Genomic DNA, 20,486 nt, shown 5'->3' on the forward strand with positions numbered 1-20,486 from the left:
CTATAAGCAGGATTGTACCGTGTCTACCCAGATGAGTTCAGAAACTCCAGCAGGGCTATACCCTCACAATCATCCACAGCCTTCTCCACGTGATACAAACCCTTTGGACCATGCTGTAAGTATGGTAGGAGGTGGACTATGAATGTCTAGTCACATTATAAAAAATTACTGGGTTTGTAGAACTTTATAATAAAATTGCTGTCATGTCTCAGTGTCAAAGTTTGAGGGACTATGTAAGGTACAGAGAAAAACTGAGACACAGACATAGTCCTTTTGCAGAGGTCTGTAGGAACAGAACACTTCAGATGTTCTGTTGTGTGCACATGGTCAGCCTCTTTAGAGGATGTTAACATGACAAGTATGCATGTAGGCTGCTGTGGACCAGCTGGCCAGGGAAACAGGGACCACATTTTAAATGGGCTCACTGCAATCACTTAAAAGAAAAAATTAGAATACTTTAACAGAATAATCCCTCATATATCGAAGAAAGCCTTATTTTTTTTCTCTGTTTTTAACACAGTGCAACCTAAAATTTAAGTGATTCAAGTAGATGGGAAAAGAAAACATATCTAAGAACAGGAATTACTCCACTTCTGTGTATTAAAACTGACCTGGATTTGGCCGAAACACTTACCTGGGTGTTTATTCTTATGGCTCCAATAGACGGAATTTCATAATAATAACCTAAAGTTTGGAACAGAAATAATGTCATCTTACTATAATATTTTGCCAGTCTCTTAATCTTGAGGAATTTCATTTAGCTTGCAATTTCTAGTTTAATTTTTATTAGATTTATCATGTATGAATACTCTTCTAGTAGATGCCACCACAGCGCGTGGCCACATATGATGGGTCACCATGTCATTCAAGACCAAGTTAGTTACTCTTAGGCAATGAGAGTATACGATGTGTTTCTTTTGTCTGTTTTGGTTAAGGCTAGACAAAGTACTGAGTTTGTACTCATGAAATCCCAGTTACTATGATGAGCAAGTATATTTAATGGTTATTTTAATATGCTCTGATAGCAACATAATTATATGCTGAATGCGTATAGGAATGCAAATATAGCTATGGTCTGCCACAAGAGTGAACTTGTAGTATAAAATATAAGGTATTCTGTGAAAAGGATGAAAAAGTCTAATGGGTATTCCTTCTAACTAAACACGAGAAATGGCTTTATTCAGCTTTGATTCTATTATTTATTTGTTTGAATTAGAAATATTGCCTATATGAACTAATAAGACTAAAGCCAAGCACTGAGATTTATCTTGAGACCAGGAAAATTTTAAGTCAAATTGGAAAGAAGGAGTAGAGGATTGGAGAGGTAAGAGTACCGAGCTTAGTCATTTCCTTTGCCCTACGCACAAACCTTTAATTAAGGAAAAATGAAATAAAACTGCTTCTTTGGATGTTGGAACAAATAATCACATCAATTTTGGAAGAAGATTATGATCATTTTGCCTCAATGGTATAGGTGGTTATGCTTTAAGCCAGCTGGTTCTCATTTGTTTTAAAACAATGGAGGTCACATGCACACAGTATTTTGAGATACAAGGATATAAGGAAAAAAAAATCTGTTCAAAACACAAATGTCAATTTTCTGTAGTTATCTGACAATACAGTCTGCTCTTCATGAAGTTGTAGTATCTTCTGCAAAACTTGCTAGCATGTTGAGGGATTCATAAGGTTGTGATATGTGTAGTATTCATACAGGCTGTGGATTCTTCTATGTATTCTTCTATGTATTCTATGTATTCTATGTTATTCTTCTGACTGAGCATACCTTTACCTCCTTCCCCAGCAATCTTAATTTTAAAGACTCTCTGTAATCTATCTCACCTCTAACCTCTTGCTTCTTACTGATTTGTAAAATACTTTAACATTTTCACTCAGGCCTGGAAATCGCTGTATTTAAAATATGAGCAAATATTGTTTGATAAATTATATATTTTCTATTTATATGTATTTATATTCTATGCCTTGTTCTATAGTTATATTGTAAGGTATTTGAGATACCTCTTTCTCACACTCTTAAAATATTTCTGAGAATATTTTTCATGTGGAAATTTAATGTAGAAATTCCAAGGAGAAAGCATTTTACTTCCTTACTTTCACCTTTTTTACTTTTTTCCCCCTCTACATAAATCAGAATAAAAATAGAAAATTCAAGATGCTCTCAGAAGCTAAGAAATCACAGTAAGAATAATTTTGATATTTTCATTATAAAAGGGAAAAATATTCTAAGTAATCTGATCCCTTGTAAGTTTTGGAGAAAAACAGAAAGAAATCTAACCAGCCAACTAACCAAACAAAAACCCTTTTGTCCAGACCACTTAATTTAAAACAGCTTTGCTTAATTTCTTATCTGTCATCAGTTCCAACTTTTCATAGATGGCTATTATAACAAATATTCTCAAAAGTGAACAATAACATTTTATTAATATAAAAACTACTGTGGTAATTTTTGTACAAGATGAAGTTTTAAATAAATTACTCAGAAATAAACATAGAGGCTTCTTTTTTATAGATATTTTTTCATATACGCATATACTTTTTGGAACTTTTATTAATGAATACAATAAATCTAAAAATCCAGCTGAAAAATCTGCCATTTTTAGAGAATAATAAAGATATCACCTATCCAAAGATCCAGTGAAGATCAGTTTCAGAGAAGAACACAGTACCTTTATTTTCACAGGCCATCCACTGTATGGGTCCCTTGTCGTAATTATGCTGACCAACAGAAAATGTGAACACACGTACCTGTGCAAGTTAAAAACAATGCATATAACTTAAGCATACATAATTTGTTAGCTGTGACTCTCAAGTTAATGATACTTGGATTTTTCTTAGAAATGAACAGAAAAAGAAAACAGTGAACTTTCCAATTTTGTCACCATAACAGATATGAAAGATAAAAGATATAATAAATTATGCCATTTTATGTATTCCTATTATTTTGTTCATGAAGTAGAACTTAAGAAGAATGTTCTTTCATGTATCTTTCATACTTCAAAGTTCTTACATTAGGGATCCTTCATGAAACATTTAGATTCTTAGGGTTTTTTTCCAAGATGGTAATTATAACTTAGGTTTTGTTAAATTAGTTAACATAATATTAGATGTTTACCAATGAATTGAAAAGAATATATGCATGGCAGTAGAATTCAAAGCAATGCAAACCAGGACTTTTTAGGATATAAAATAATTTTAGGGAAAAAAAATATGAAATTTCCAGATACTAGAGAAAACAAATTCTCATTTTGCTGAGACTTCAGTCTTTTTCATGTAAATCCACTAAATTACTTCAACAGATTTTCACAGAAGGGTTAAGTTTCTGATATTTTACTTTAAGTTCTTGATATTCATTTAAGTTATATGTTTTATTAGCATAATTCTATTCTATTTAGACAATGCAGCTCCAACCTATCTCAGCAAGTGTAAGGAGTCATGACTTCAGAGAGAATTCACCAAATTCTCTCCAAGTTTTGGACTGAGAACAGGCTTTTCAGTTGAAATTATTTTCCATGCAAATCTTTTAATTTGAATGAGAAAACTTTAAAACCAATCCTGGTATTGTTGTATAAATATTAAAAATCCCTCAAGACACATAGAAAAATTACAAATATTATGTTTCAGCTTCTGGCTGAATATTTTTCTCAGAATCTGAGTGTTTCTGTAAACGCTGGAAAAATGTTTTCCCAACAGTTTTAATAAACTGTTTACTATATTCATGTCCCTCTGTCCAATGACCAGACTGCTTTTCCTTTTCGGGTATCTCTTTCTTTATAGTTCTTTACCTCTTCAATGTGTAAATCACAGACCATGACATGAAATCAGAATACAAATTTCTTTCTCTGGAACTTGAAGACTATGATTAAAATCAAAACATAGTACAATTAATTTGCATGCAGGTTGTAACAGAGTAATAAGGTAGTGTTTTCTTTAAATAATATTCACAATATAAAATGGCAAAGATTCCCTGTAAACTACTGATCATTGCTAAATTTTTTAATGACAACATATACAAATTTTCATCATACTATCCAGCATGTGCAATTAGTACCTAAACCTTCATTTCTCAAATAAGTAACAAAAGTTGTGTGACCTAATCAGAGCTTAAGTATTAACAAAGAGCTGTAGGAATAGCTCTACATCATCCATCAGCAGCTAGAAAATGGTGAATATTAGTCTTGACCCCTATACGCAAGGAGGGCAAACAAAGCTTTGTGCTAGATGTCATTTTTAATTAACAATACGTTTTGATTTGCTTTATCCATACGACCATTAAAACAACTACTCTGCTGCACTGAATACAATTCAAGTGTTTGTTTTTTAGTTTAAGACTTCTCTGTATAGGGTCATTCCCCAGTAAAAAGTCAAGCCAATCACATTTCTGGTTACACAGACAGATCTGGGAATGACTGTGCCTTAGTGGTAGTAAAATTTTGTTCTTGTAGTTCATATGGATTAAGACAGATGAAAAATATCTTCTATTACCTTGAAAATATCAGTATTGATAGTGCAAACATGAGTTCACCTGGAATGTTTACATCTGATTTACTGTTTTAATATTACACAGCATTTGCCATCCCCCCATTTATGCTTGACTTCTCTTACAAAGTGTCAGCTATAATTTTTCTAATGAATCTTTCTGCTTCTATTCAATTAATATTTTTTTTTTCCAGTTTGAATATCACGATAGTATTTTCTATTGACACAGCTCACAAGGTATCTGCCTACCAAAGCCCTGGGTTTTTTTGGACTCACACTGCTTCTAGTTTAGTGTCCACTAAATGCTTGATTCAGAATACATTCTTTTCAAAAACTATGGAAAAACCCCAATGAAGGCCACTAGTTAGAGATTTTAGAGACCTGATATTTCTTTTGGTTTAAAAGTTACTAAAGCATGTGGGTTTTCTTTTGTGTGTATAAAACACATGAGTCAATTAGACTGGACTGTCTAGCATTTGATCTCAAATGTAAAAATGAAACACTGAATTGGATTCAAGTTGTGAAATGGTATGTAATTTAGGGAAAAGAAGCAGTGTGTTAAATCTGCAGCAAATCTATAAAGAATTGAGAATTTAAATTATTGACAACAAGCAGGCGACAATATATCTGATTTACTGTTCCTTGGATAATTAACAGAGATAAAGAACTGCAATGAAAATTGGAGGTTTTAATTGTAACTTGGTTTGGCAAGAGGGTGGGATATTCAAAAGAGTATTCTTTTTCCTATTGCCTCATCTGGAATTGAGTAGAATGACAGACCAGCTGGAAAAATGAGTCAGCAAGTCAAACTAAACAAGCCAATTTTAGCAAAAAAAACCCATGCTCTGTGCTAAAATTTTCTGTGACAGGACCCAGAGTCAGCCAAAATACTGAAATGCATCTGTCTATATGTTTTCCTTATAGACATCTCTCCAAAGAAGACAATGGGCTGTTAAATTAAAAAAAAAAAAAGGATTTCATTTCTTTTAATAGGGAATTTATGACTAAGAATACTTGGAGTAACTAGATCAGACACAATGGGCATGAGCACCTCTCCCTTTGCCTGTCCTTTAAGCTTGGTTTCAACCAAGTTTAAATGGATTTCTGAGTTGAAGCAAACTGCCAAGTAGTCTTTGATCCCAAGATGTTGCTTTCCATCACCACTAAGGTCTGGTTATTTCTTCTCTTTACTTCTCTGCAGCCTCTTAGGTTCTGCGTAAACCAGAGTTCCTGAGTCCTTTTGCCATGGTGCTTCCTCTCCACCATCCACACCAGAGGACTGACATTTGTGTTTCCCAACCCCTTTCCTAGGGAAAGGGCAATCTTGCCTCGAGAGAGTTCTATTTATTCTCTTCATAAAGAAACACAACTTTCAAAGCACTAAAAAACAATGGAACAATCAGAAAAACAAATAGAAGCTGTCACACTTTCTGATTTTCAATGACTGTTCAAAGTAAAGTACTTCTAGAAAACTTGTACTCTTAGAATTGAGAAGAACTGGAGATGGGCAGAAGAACTGGATGACGTCCAGCCAAGGTCAACCCACCACAAGTATATAGTAGAGGAATATGCTTATTAGCAAACTAAACAAGTGTAGAATTATTGTCAGGACATTCAGACAGTGAGTGGTACAGGCTGCCAGTGAGGCTGTAAAGTCTGCCTCCTTTGACAGTTTAAAGACCAGACTAGATATGACCTTGAGCAACCTGGTTTGATCTTCAACCTGACATTAGACTAGAGAGCTCTGGAGGTTACTTGCAGTCTGAGCTATCCTAGGACATCAAAGTAATAGATGCAAAAATCCAACTCTTAATCAGAGGAAGTGGAAGACAGAAAAGAATTCTACAAATAATAGAGGAAGAATTACTGTATGGAAGAAAATATAATTTCCTAATTATAGAATTAATTTGTTATTTGTATTTCTCCCTAGCAGAAGAAGATTTTAAGTACCAAGGTGAATAAAAAAGATTCTGACTGCTGAAAATATTAAGGACAATGGCACTCAAGAGAGTTGTGAAGAAGATAAAAATGAAGAGATATCCATGAAAAGGCTGCTTTCCCTATAGATCTCAGTTGTTTTTTATCTGTTTTATTTCTTCATTTTGCTATTGGAATAAAATTAAGAAAGATTAAAATAGTTGCTTCCTTTGGGTAGATCATCTTATAAGTATCACAGAAACATGAACAGCTTGAGTGAAGTTAATTCAAAGGGGTAACTAAGCACAAGTACTTGCTGTTTAGACTACTGCATGAGATGTTGGAAAGCAATGCCACGGAAAGGGACCTGGAGGTCCTGGTCGATACAAGTTGAATATGAGTTAGCAGTACCCTGGCAGCTGGGAGGACCAACTGTGTCCTGGGGGGCATCAGGCACAGCCTCACCAGGTGGTCAGGGGAGGGGATTGTCCTACTCCACTCTGCACTGGGACAGCCTCATCCGCACACAAATCTTGAAAACTGTGTGCAGTTTGGGGCACCACGATATAAGAAAGATATTAAGCTACTAGAGAGAGTCCAAAGGAGGGCAATGAGGATCTTGAAGAGTCTGGAGGGGAAGCCTTACGAGGAGTGGCCAAGGACACTTGGTCTGTTAAACCTGGAGGAGACTGAGGGGAGATCTCACTGCAGTTACAACTTCCTCAGAAGGGGTAGAGGAGGAGCAGGCACTGATCTCTTCTCTGTGGTGACCAGTGACAGGACCCGAGGGAAGGCCTGAAGTTGTGTCAGGGTAGGTTTAGGCTGGATATTAGAAAGAGGTTCTTCACTCAGACAGTGGTTGGGCACTGGAACAGGCTCCCCAGGGCAGTGGTCACAGCACCAAGGCTGACAGAGTTCAAGAAGCATTTGGATGACACTCTTGGGCACATGGTGTGATTCTTGGGGATGGTCCTGTGCAGGGCTAAGGGTTGGACTCGATGATCCTTGTGGGTCCCTTTCAGCTTGGCACATTCTGTGATTCTGTGATATATATGTAGGCAATCTGGAATGAATCATAGAATCATCAAATCATTTGGGTTGGAAGGGACCTTAAAGATCATCTTGTTCCAACTCCCCTGCCATGGGCCTATGAGAGTGTGAGAAATGGCAACCTCTCAGCGAACAGCTCAGAGTGTATGAACATGCATATTTTTTGAGAGATAAATTATGTGTCTCGAATTCTGTGCTACTGGAATGATAGAGCTCTCATAATCATTTGTGTGCAACTCTTTATTTCTCTGTTCAGGAGAAGATTAACTGATCTTTGGAGATATATATGTCTCTTCTATCAGATATCAAGAGAGCTATACAATTAATTCACTCAGCTAGATGTAGGCAAGATGACTCCTGTCATTTCATGTCAAGCGTGTAAGAACAGCAAGACTGCATCTTTCTCTACCACTAAATAAACAAACTGACTGAGTAAAAAACCTGATCTCATCAAATCTTGCAACTTCAGTTTTTGTGATGACAGTATAATTTCAGAACATTTTACTCTGGCCTTTATAGTTGCAGGTGAAGATTCACAGATAATCTTTCTTACTTAAGACCAAGAAAAGCTGTGAAAAAAAGGAATTAATAATTCAGTAGTTCCAGCATGATCCATGAAATTATTTTTCCCACTAATGTGTTTATAGTTTATCAGATATGAGGAAAATTTGTTTGTGTTTTATATTTAATATAATGAATATTCACTTCTGAAATAAAAAGACAATACAAGAAGCCTATTATTCTGAAAAAAAAAAAATTAAAACTGCTTTTGTGTATTCCATTATGCACTCTTTCTTCTAAATCCCTTGTAAGTATAGCCTGTAAACCACTTCATTGTTTTGGTGTTTTCTGCTGTAGGTCAGGGAAATGCTGTGTGGTTTTCAAGCTGCCACAGCTAAAACTGTGCATGCATTTCTTTCCTTACATCTTTACATCTGTGGTCAGAAATTTAAGATGATTTTGGATTCTGCTATGAGTTAACTGAGACCAAAGGACATTTATGACTGATTTGAACGGAGAATACAACTTCAGAGGACGATCTGAAAATCCAATATACTAATTAGGAAACCACCTAAGATTAGCCAATAGGGAACATCAAATACAGTTTCACCTTAATTATGGCTCATAATCTGTCATGCTGAACTGCTCAGTTCAGGACTTCCAGGGATGCAGTCCTGAACCATCTGTGTTATAGCTATAAATATAAAGCAACTTTTTTTTTCCTAGGAAGCACAAGGAGAAGAGAAATAAAAACTCTGAGTTTAACAGCAGGGGAAAGACTCACAACATGTACTAGAGAGCAGTTTTAGTATCCCTTAGGCTATTTTTACGCATTACATAAAATGGGACATAAACTATTTTCTTTCTAAGGCCATCAGGGCAAGTGGCACAGCATGACTCACATTCCTATGGCTACACTATAGGGCCATCCTCTATCCCTGACCACTCCCATATCAGGTCATCTCATTACAGAATTTTTTGGTAACAAGTCCTGCCTCATGTTAACCCTGCACTGAGCACAGACATTGCTAAAAGAGTAGATTGCCATAGGCCAGGAACCATACTGCTGGGTCTGTTAACAGTCTGTTAAAAGTATGGATAACTGCAGGCACTTCTCCAGCCTGCACCCTGGCCTTGGATCTCTAATTTGAATGGATACAGCTGTCTGGTTTGCTCCTACGAGTAAAGCTGGTTTTCTTGTGACAGACTGAGCAAGGCTCACCCTTTTCAAAATTACTGGGACAGTGGTGCCTCTTTTAAATGAGAGGTCAATGCTTATACAAAAGAGGGATGAGTTCATGGTTCTCAGTTTGAGCACAATGATAACTTCCACTGCTTTTAATGTCAGGCTTAGGAAAGTTCAGAAGTTGGAGATTCAGGTTTTTGTATGTAACTCTTAGACTGCCGATGCATTTTGCCCTTAACACAATTGGGAAAAAACAGAGATGACCTAAGCAGCAGGGTATGAAACGTAGTCAAGTGCTAAGGCTGTGAAGTTTGAAAGGTCTAGAACTCAGAATGTAGAATTCACAATTTTATGTCAAATTAGGAACTAAAAAGAATGGCATGATACACCAGCAGAAATGTATCGAGTTATATTTTTGACATTTATGGCTGCATTAGAATCTGCCTCTTGCTGTGAGTACTCTCAAAAAATATGTGTAGACTTGGGGAAATGGGGAAAAAAACCCCACATTTTAAACAATAAAGAATTTAGCTCCCAAATATTTCAATGCAAAGACAATTGCAGGCTGAACATCTTTGAATTTATAGACATGAAGAAAGCATTAATTCATAAGATTTGACAATCCATTTGACACCACTCGAGTGTTTCCATAGCTGACCCTCTATATTACGATTCAGTAAGGCATTTAACAATGTAAGTGTCCCCTTGACACCAATGGAAAAATACTTTAATTGTGGCACGTGTGTAAAGACAAATAGAGCAGGTCCTTGGAAATACTATTTTAGACTTTACCCACAGTAAATTATTTCTCCCAGACAGTCCATGTGTATGTGCAATCTTCCCTATCATTAATATCTTTCATTCACTGCAATTCAACCTAAAACTTCAAGCTGCAATGCTAGTTTATTAATTCACAGTCTAATTATAGTCTGTGTAATTATACCCTAATAACAAAAAGAAATAATGATGCTCTAAAAATTAGCTCACATTACGATCTAATGTTAATCCTTCTTCTATCTTAAAATATAAATTATGTTTGTTATGTATCAGGAGATTATTGGAGAATCTCACTTGCTCTGGATATGATTCTATACTGATAATATGGGGCCAAAACCATTTAATAATCTCAGCATATTGGGAAAATAGGATCAAGAATTCTGATGTATGGTGTAGTTATATGCAATTATTCTAGGAGAGGAATTAACGCATTGAGAATTACACCTGAAGTCTTCACAACACATGCATACAATGAAATGTGCATGTTCATGGAAGAAGTCTTTAAAGTGAATGCCATGAATCCATGAAATGCAGTTCTGCAAACTGCAAATGGTTTCAAAAATTACAGAATGTGTTTTTTCTTTTTCTTGCTTGTTTAGTTCCCTCACAAAGAAAACATATTTTCATGAAAATGGAGATATTTTCTACTGCAGACTAATGGTCAAAACACCACCATAGTTATATTGAAAAATTTCAGAATTAACACACAGAAAAAAAATACTAAATCAGTCACACTGTTCTACGACTTCTTAGTGCCACCTTGTGGAACCACAGTACCTCATTCCTTACTCACAGAAGGTCTGTCCTGTGGTGCCCCTTCTTCTGCTGTCCTACGGCTACAAGTATGGAGGTATAAACACCCTGCTAACACCTGCTAATCTACCATTGCTGAACTGATTATAATTAGGTAGAAGAGACCACTCACTAAAAAGATCCTTTAGTTCTTTACCTAGTTTAAACATAATCTTTGATGGGCCACAAGTGTCACAGAAGCACAAAAACAACTTTGTATGCTTGCAGTAACTTTGATGAGGAGACCGTGTCCTTTTTACTGCACTATCTCCTCAAATAAGGTGAAGTTTTTGATCTCAACAATTTCCAGGTGTAGGAATAAATCAGCTCTGTTTTACTAACTTTTTATAACATTAGCCTCAAGAACAGTGATAAGAAAGAGAAAGGCTGTACTTTCAAAAACACCAGCAGGACTTCTCATTGATGTGCTCGAATTTAAGTTTGAGGGTCAATTTGCCTCTGTCAAACTCACCAAAAACCGGGCTTTGGTCCACTCTCCAATCTGAAGAGCAACTGTGTCAGCAGAGCCCACACATCTGCAGAGAAGCCAAACCTTCCTCCTTCCCTCTCCCCCTTTCTCTCCTACCCCAGGAGCAGTACCAGCACCTTGTCTGGGAGTGTGCCAGCTGGCAGAGGCTGAAAACCTCCAACCTCCTGAGTTAAGCCCTTTACAGGTTTTAACTCAGTTAAAACCTATAAATATTATTTGGCTGTATTTTGAGCTTAAAGGCTGTGGACACACTGGTTGCTTCTCCTGTGATTTCCACTAGAAGAGCTGTCCTCAGCAGACCACCCCAACCCACCTTGGAAATCCCTGTACAGCACTCAGTTGAATCATGTGATTTTCCAGCCACTCATTCTGTCTTCCAGTCTTCAGACAAAGAGTATACACTGTCCTCTTTTTAACAACTCAGCAGTGGAATATTTTACTTTGATTACCCATGTTCTATTTACTCAGTTGATCTGTTTGCTTCTTTGGTGATGGTAGTAACAATTTTTTTCTGCTGAAATGAAAAACAATTTAATTCCTCCTTTCTCTAAACTGCTTCTCCCTGACAGTAAGCATTTAGCATTCCCTCAAGAAAACAGTTTTTTTCTGAGAATTCCTTGTAAATTTGGTGGTCCATATCAAGAAACAGACAGAGGAGTTGACAAAGTAATTCCCACTGTACTCTGGATTAAAAGCATTTTAGGCATTTCTTTGATAGTCAAAACAACATTTGGAGGCAGATGAGCAGCTGGAAAGGACTGGATTAATTAGAGAGATATTTACAGTTCACATTGTGACACTAAGCCTCCTTCTTTTCTTTCTTTTTTTCATTGGCCTTGTAAATACCAAGGAAGAAATATTACAAATACCAGCTACAGATTTAAAGGAATATTTAAATATACCAATGAATATTTCAAACACTAATTTTAATCAGGTACTCTGACTTCTTTTCCCCCTTGCAAATAATCTTGTATATTTACTCCCTCAATTTTTTGTCTCATTTATTCAGTCCTTGTACAGCATGGAAAAATGACTGAAACTTAACAGTTCCAAATGCCAAACAGTTGTATTAGAAGAGGGAAAAGGACAGGGGGTAAAAGGAAGGACCTTCAGAAAGCAGTTGAACTCATTTACAGGAAATCTTCCTCTCTGGAATTATCAGTTATCCAAATTTCATGTCTAATTTTATAATGGGCTGGTCTTCACAGGAACATAAAAATTCTAAACAAAAATGATTTAGTGAGCTTTAAAAAGGCCATGCCACGTAAACAAGTGAAGGGACTGTCTATGTTCACATGATGTTTCTTGGAGACTGATCCGGTAACAGACTGGTATATTCAGACTACCTTAGAAGACAGAGATTTAGGTATGAAAATGCTGTAAGTTTGGTTCCCTTTCCCTATTTTAGGGAGAAAAAGCTACTGCATACTTATGGAAACTCAGCACTGCCATATAGGACTGTGCTGAGGGCAGCCTGACCTTGCCTTTGCTTGCAGGTGAGACGTGCCATTGCTGACACAAGCAGGCGGTGACGACGCCTGCTGTCAGCGACTGGCAAGTGCCCAAGCACGGCTGAGAGACCCAGGCTCATGTGCAACCATGGAACAGAGAATGTCCTTCACAGTTAGTGATTAATGCAACCAGTGTGCATGTTCACTCATTGTCCTTCCTGACGAACCGCACCTGAAATCTCAGGATTGTCTATGAGAAGCACTGAATACATGCAGACTGCTGCCACCTATCCTGAGCACATCAAATTAATCATGGTACAGTCACTCCTGTACTGAATGACATGCATTTTTATTTCTCTTCTAATCAGCTAAATAAATTAAATTTTAAGAAAAAAAAATACAAGCGAACTCTCATGTAAGCCACAGGAAAAAAACCCTTGAAGTGTGTCTATAGCCTTCATGTGTTGAACAGTTTGTACCAGAGTTCTTAGTCAATTTAGGTCTAAATTCTCTATTCACAATGGCTGAAACAGAAGAGCAAAGAAAATGTACTCCAATTAAACTATACTTTAAGTTACAAAGTTTTCAGTCTACATTGTGATATAAATGAATTTTAATCATCTTTCACAAAGTCTGTTTTTCTAGTAAAAAAGAAGTAAAGAAAAAAAGGTCTTCAGCCTTAATTATAAATATGTTTCTTACAGAGACATTTATTTTAGACAAAATATTGCCTTAGAAGGTTTTGGGTTTGTCTTTGTTTTTATTTTCAAATGATATCCATCTACAGACTAACTTCGCAACAAAAAGTATTGAGGTTATTGGTTTTCCTGTCTGTATCTAGGACTGAGAACACAGTATGGTCAGACTGCATTATACAATTTAAAGTGATAATTTCAAAAAATCATTTGTAAATAAAACAATTTCTTTCCTGCTTAAAAAAAAAAAATCCATTTAAATAAAATCAGAATAATTAAAAAAAATACATTTGCAGCTGGCATTCCAGGTTCTTTGGACATTATTGATTAGATGGGGTTTTTTGCACATGATTTAGGACAAGATTATGAAGCACAGAATTCCCATCTAAACCTCAGCAAACACTGAATACATTATTTTGAATTTGATACAAGGCTAACATGAATATGAGTTCGACTGGAATTACTGGTTTCAAATAGAATCTGAATATAGAAACAGAGGAATGGAGATAGATAATAGGATAAGAATTCAAAGACTGCATATGGAGACTGATTCTCTTTTTTTTTTCTTCCCTCTACTTTTTAAGGAATAAAACCTATAAAAATATTAGTGAAAACTTCAACAGAAAATAATTAGAAGCTCATATTTCAATGTCATTTTCCCTAACCATGCAATTACAAGATTGCAAAGTCAGTTTCTCGTTCTTCTATTAAAGACAATCTATTCTTACAGCACATGCACTTCTGCATATTAGATTCTTTCCTGTATAGTGCAAAAGGTAAAGAATGTGACTGATTTCCTGGAGATATGACTGAGCAGGTTTTAGCCTTTTCGTTGAGGCTAATCAGGATTTTGGATCTAAGTCACTTTCTAAGTAGAGGTTGGGGTATTTTCTGTTTGTTTCTCACCAGTATACTTATCCCTGTTTGAAAGATGATGGTTTTTTCTTGCTCTTTTTCAAAACTGATATATCTTTTTTTTCGCCAAATGCTTTAGTTAAAGACAGTCTAAGTTACATTTATAGTTCTTACTCTTGATAAGATTTCTCAGAGTTCCTCCATCTTGTGCACTGATGTTCTCCTAAAAAGCAACCCTTCCTTACAATGTCTGCAGCAATCTTTAATACTCAACATTGAAGATGCACAGGGTTTCTACTTGCTTTGGTGAAATTTACAGTTCACTGTCACTGGCACTCTCACTGCCCATTTCATATTCCTTTTCTATGTTATGCTTCTTGCATATATAAACACATATTTCTTGCTATTTGAATGGACTGTTACTTTGTTTCCTGAAATTTTTATTTCCTTCTTAACCTGTCATCTGTTTAGGCTGCAGCATGCATATATCTTGTGACACCATCTGTTTGTTTCAGTTGTTCCTTTATTCTCTTGCCCTATTCTATACCTTCTCCCTTTGAGCCCTACTATAAAGTCTCTTACATATTTCTGTCTGCTTTTTCCACTTGTGCATTGGCAAATCTTTTCATTTAAAGATGTTCCATCCCATCTGAAACAATTCCATCTACTAAGGGATTAATATTCAGCTACTGCTCAACACTCGCCTACCAGCTGGCCTAAGCAGCATTTAGAAGCTAAGATTTCTATAAAGTTTTAGAGTGACTTAATAATAGTTAATTCTTTAAAAAAATATATTCAGTTGTGCTAGCTTAGTTATATATTGATTATTCTATTAAGTGGACAAATTATCCAATTTCTTCCCAGAGAGTTGTATTTTTAAACCAATGTGGTAAAGTTAAGCTTTGGAAAACTCTAGACTCAGTGAACACACAAATGTCAGAATCCTGACCATATAATGGGCAATTTTATAAAAAAATACCTCTTAATCTTCATAATAATATTAATTCCTTTTTTTTTGCATCCCATTTGACTTCTCTATCTGCAGAAACCAATTCTTAACTTTTAAATTTTCTCCGCTATTATATTTTTAAATGAATGAGAAATGTGAGTGTCTCTTACATGGCATTTAAAACAAAACAACTTAAATCTTTGATGTCTTCAGTGTTTAATAAACACTGGAAGTATACAAAAAAATATTTGCAACTTCAAATATAGAAGGTTATGCAGATAAACCCTATATGTGAGACACAATTATTGAATATCTTGTAGCAGGTTACGAAAATTTCTTATTCTAGAAGATGCCAAGAACAGTTAATTTATTTCTGAATTTTAAGGTAGAATTAAACAAAAAGTCTAGAAAAAAGAAGATATTTTGAGTGAAAGATCAAGAAGAGATTCTTATTACAAGGAAAGGAAGATTTGACAGCAGTTAAACAAGGATAAGAAACAAATTTCAACAAATTCAGAGAACAAGCTAGCTGAGTGAGCAGTGTGGGAAGATAATCTAAAGAATAAAGGATTACATGAAAAATGGCAATTCATGAAGAAGAAGAGATTAAACATACAAGAAGAAACTTCCTGATAAAATGTGGGATTAAAAATACTTAAAAAATCGAGCACAGATACTGAAATTGAAGACAACCTGTAAAAAAAAGCAGCAGCTGGGAGAAAAGATTCAGAGTAAAGCAAAAACCAAATATGGTTCAATAATATAATAGAGTTCCAAAAAGTAAGTTGTGTTTGATGACATATTTACCTAAGCACTGCATAAAAAAAGTCATAGAAAATACTCTTGATACCACTGTTTCCCCAACTGTTCAAGAGCATGTTTTAGGAAAGATAGAGATAACATGCCATTATACACAATAGGGGTGTAAAGAATAAAGAATGAAAAGAATTTAAGATATACGTTTGGCGAATTTGAAAGAAATTAGCTTGTTTAGTTGAAAAGACAAAAGATGGAAGAAAAGTTGTGTGACGGTTTCAACATAGAAATGGTTTTCTAAAGTGTAAGAGGAAATTATGATGAGAATTAATAGTTCTCTATAAAGAATGTATAGTGAAAATGAAAAAACCAAACAAAAAACAAGAAAAAGAAACAAGCTTCTTTGTCTTAAGGAAATCTAAGGTAAGCTTTCTAAAGGTAGTTGTTGAAAGAGAAAAATGTAAATACCTAGAGGAAGCTGTGGAACTGGATATTTTAAAAAAGAGGTTACATAAGCATCATTAGGTATGGCCTAGGTATTAAATGGTTGCAGTCCTCCAATTCTTGAATTACAGAAGATTATAATAAATTCACATGGCATTTCACTGCAATTCCAAATTCACAGACATGAATGTACAGTTGATATAGGGGGAGGCTGAGACAGGATGAACCCTCTAATGTCTAACCTCAACCAGCACACCATATGTAGCATTTTGTTTGTGTAAATAAGCAAAATGCAGTCTGACTCTCTTGCTTTCATCCCAAAACAAACATAATGTGCTTTCTATATTAACTGATAGCCTATCCTTGTTGCCTTGATTAATCATTTTATGCCATCTGCAGCACCAACCTCAGTGTGATACACTGAATCAATCACTATTACTGTAGTGGTTTGGAATTGAAGATCAACAAAAATAGAAGTATCAAGTAGCCTCCTCCATGCCAAATTTGAGGGAAACAAGCTGCCAGTTGGGTTTTATGTAACAGATACACATGACTTTAATAAGACCGATAAGGTTACTTTTCAACAAAGCTATATTAAAACTTTCATTAGTCTTACACAGTTCTCAACACCACCACGTGGATTTTTATCTTGCAGAGGAGATAAAAATGCCACGGGGCAACCCAGACAGATTCATGCTCATAATGAAAACAGCAGCCTAATGAGAAACATCAACACAGAGATGTGTGTGTGGACACATGCATGACAAGGTTCTACATGCAGATCTTCTTTCCAGAATAAACCCCCCTCTGCCCCATTGTGCTTTCTGTTGCACCCGTTAAGTCTGCAGGAACCTTGCCCACATATAGAACAGCACAAGGGCTGTGATGGCTGAATGGAAAAGTGAAAAAAAGTAGAAGAAATATAATGGATATTACCTCCTTATTGAAGACTTCAAGAAAGGTTTGGTAATATTACATAGTCTAAAGGCAAAAGGATCAGTGAAAGATAGTGTGGGGAAGACTGGCAGACTGCTGTAATCCAGGAGCATTGCCAGGGCATGGACACGTGATAGCAGCAAGTCAGTGTAGAAGATGACTACTGAAAGGACAGTATATAGATATTTTTGAAAAAGATTATCTTAAAAATCATGTACTCTGAATCCTCATGCTGGAATAGAGTTTCATATGCCATCAGATAACTGTGGTTCAAGATGTAAGTTTATGAGGAAAAATAAACTAATTATATCGTATTGAAAAAAAATCAGAAAAAACCCTATGGATTTGTAGGCTTAGGACTTTAAATAGCTTAGTATTGTGCAGCTTGACTATTACTAAAGTATATTTTGGTAATGAGTGTCAAAAGAGGAAGACTGGTGATGTGGAATATTTAAATTCATTAATGTAGTGGCATTAATCTGTCAGGAACTCAGAAACTGGGAGAGCGGATATGTTGAAAGCTCTTCATTAACACGTGAAGTTAAGAAAGAGGCAAAAAAAAATAATTTTCCTTATGAATAGGATGTTTCTCCAGAGAACACTCTAATAACAGTTTTCACTTTTAAAGAAATAGTAATGGATTTTGGAATTTTTAAATACTGACCCAAGCCTCACCCAGAATATTTTAGGTTTACCATTTGTGCATGTCACAGTACACATAATAAATTAAAATTAACAGCTGAAAGATGACACACCTTTAAGATAAAATTGATCAGGGAAGGAGCCAGGGAGCCGGTTTAACCAGCTAGCTGAAGATTTCTTCTACGTGGGATTTACTTTACCATCATTCCAAGAAAATTTACAGCAAAGGGGGATTGTTAGGAGGAATGAGATATATGTTAGCTTCTGGTTGTCTGAAGACCACAGAATGTTAATGTAGAGAAGGTCAGAGAACACACTACAATCCAGAAAACTTAAAAAATGGTTTAAATTTTATCTATCAAACTATGGCACACCCCATTCAGATATAAACTAGAATTTTGCTCAGTTCAACTCTTAGTTTAATTACTTTATGGAACATCCTGTGTCACAAGTCTATCACACACTCGGGAATGTAAAACCTGTTGGGGTGCACTTTGAGAACTGTTTAGTTCTATTCAAAGCCAACATTAGTGTTGCAAAAGATGCTGTTTCTATTTTCAGCTATATAAGTAACCACAGGAAAGTTACATTCATTCAGTCTGACACCTGATGAGAAACCCATGGCTACCCAAAGTGGAAATATCATGGGTTTTTTCAATGGTCATTTGTAGTCAGGACTAACACTTTTAGCCTTGTCCAGAATAATTCATACTCCATTGCCTAGATTAACATAGTTTTCATTTTAGCTTTATTGACTTGCAGTTCTGCAGTAATGGATTCAAACCAATGAAGAAAATGGTTCCCTCCTTTGTTAATGATAGTAGGAGGCCTTTTTGTTTTAAATGGAAGTTTTGCAAGTACTTTCTCATAAATATTTCATTTTATCATTCTTTTGACATGTTGAATGTGTCCCATCTGGAACAAGTCACTGGCAGCTGTAAGCTTCCCAGTGGAGTTCCAGTAAGCTGGAGTGTGTTCCCATAGGACTTCTATCACTGTAGCTGTTCTGTGCCCACCACATAAAGATATTCTTAATGGAACTGAGTTGTTGGAAAACTTTTCTGCACGCTATTTCCCCTCAAATGATACTGTCAAAAAAATCTCCAGAAAATAAGGTTGTATTGTATTAATCATGGAAGATAATTCTGTAGGAATGAGACATGAGACACAACTTACCATTCTGCTCCTGCCGGAGGGGTCAGACCAATCCTACCTGTGTGGGTCAGATCAATCCAGCCAACCCACACAAACCTCTACCATTCTACAAAACTTCAAACAACTAAAAGTGCATGAGGTATGTTTAAGGTCTTTTCCTACTCACATAAATTGAGCAATCCCTCCAAACACAGACTTCGTTGTGCACAATTTGCCCCAAAGATCTGTGGTTTTCTATTTTCAACCCGAATTCAAAATTCTCAGGATAAACGCCTACTGGGTATACATTTCAATTAAATTTATATTGCTATCTCCAGTGAAGCTATCTGTAGGAGGAGTGCAAATAAAATGAAATTTAGCACCCTCACTCCCGAAATTTTAGCACATGTGTGGTATTTTGCATATTTAATGCGAGCACCCCAAATGTCACCAAAAAGGTAAACATGCCGGTTTTTAAATATCAAGCACAGCACAGTTACAATATGTGACAATAAAATCTGGCTTTATAAAGGGAAAAAGGCACGTAAAGGTGAAACACAACTGTGATTTTCCACTTCAAACAGATAAAACCCAGAAATGTTCCTCCCCAAAACTGTTACATAAATTTTATTATAACTGTCATATTCATACTGTGAACTATTTGTAAAGACAGAAAATTATTTTAAATATATCTGTATGCTATTTCAAACAGATTAAACCCTATAATTTAAAAGAACAAGTTTCCAGCCTCTAGATTCTAGGCTGGTCTTTTAGTAGTTTCCAATTGTTTCTTGCATTCCTTCACTTAACTTGAAGGTTGCACTAAGGGCACTGCAAAAACCTGTACTAAGTCATGTCATTTGATGGGCCAAAACTTACTAAAGCTTCTTTCATGCCAAGGAATTACAAAGTAACAGATATGAAGAAGAAAATACTTACTGAGCTGAAGCAATTTTACATCAGGCAGATGAAAAAAATGATTAATAGATTTGAATAAAAAGTCTTTTGTTTGCACAAGAAAAAAAAGAAAGTTTACAACACAGTGTGTCTAAGATGGAAAGTGAATGACTGCAACATAAGACAACAAAGATTCATCTTCTATATACTGAATGCAGAGCACAAAGATGGATGTTTAAATAAATGCAAAGCAGGCAAGAAAATACATCAGCTGATAGATATTTATACTATAAACTGCTTCTACTGTAAAACACAGAAAACTTTTTAACACCTTATATTAATAGTCCTTCTAGAAATGATAAATATAAAATTAGTCTTAAATTCATTGGGCTGTCTATGAAATAAATTAAAGGACAACAGAACTGAGATACACAAATCTTTAATATCTCAAAATTTAATGTAAGAAAGCAGTCTACTGTGGAATTTAAGAAGGTAAGACCATATTTGTGATTATGACTTT

At 35.5% G+C, this 20,486-nt stretch overlaps 1 protein-coding gene across 3 annotated transcripts in view; it reads right to left on the bottom strand.

Annotated features, from left to right (window-relative positions):
- The window catches only part of CACNA2D1 (calcium voltage-gated channel auxiliary subunit alpha2delta 1), a 383,720-nt gene that overhangs the window by 55,405 nt on the left and 307,829 nt on the right, over nt 1-20,486 (bottom strand). For all 3 annotated transcript variants that reach the window (XR_003527084.1, XM_027639551.1, XM_027639552.1), the window contains exons 13-14: nt 2,685-2,763; nt 635-684 (exon numbers count right to left, since the gene is read on the bottom strand). Coding sequence is in view for 2 of the 3 variants with exons in the window: in XM_027639551.1 (XP_027495352.1) it covers nt 635-684; nt 2,685-2,763 (129 nt within the window). In the remaining variant the exon portion in view is untranslated. The remainder of the gene's footprint in view (nt 1-634; nt 685-2,684; nt 2,764-20,486) is intronic.

This window comes from Corapipo altera, unplaced genomic scaffold, assembly GCF_003945725.1.
Source record: "Corapipo altera isolate COAL_440 unplaced genomic scaffold, ASM394572v1 1b, whole genome shotgun sequence".
Classification (NCBI taxonomy): Eukaryota; Metazoa; Chordata; class Aves; order Passeriformes; family Pipridae; genus Corapipo; species Corapipo altera.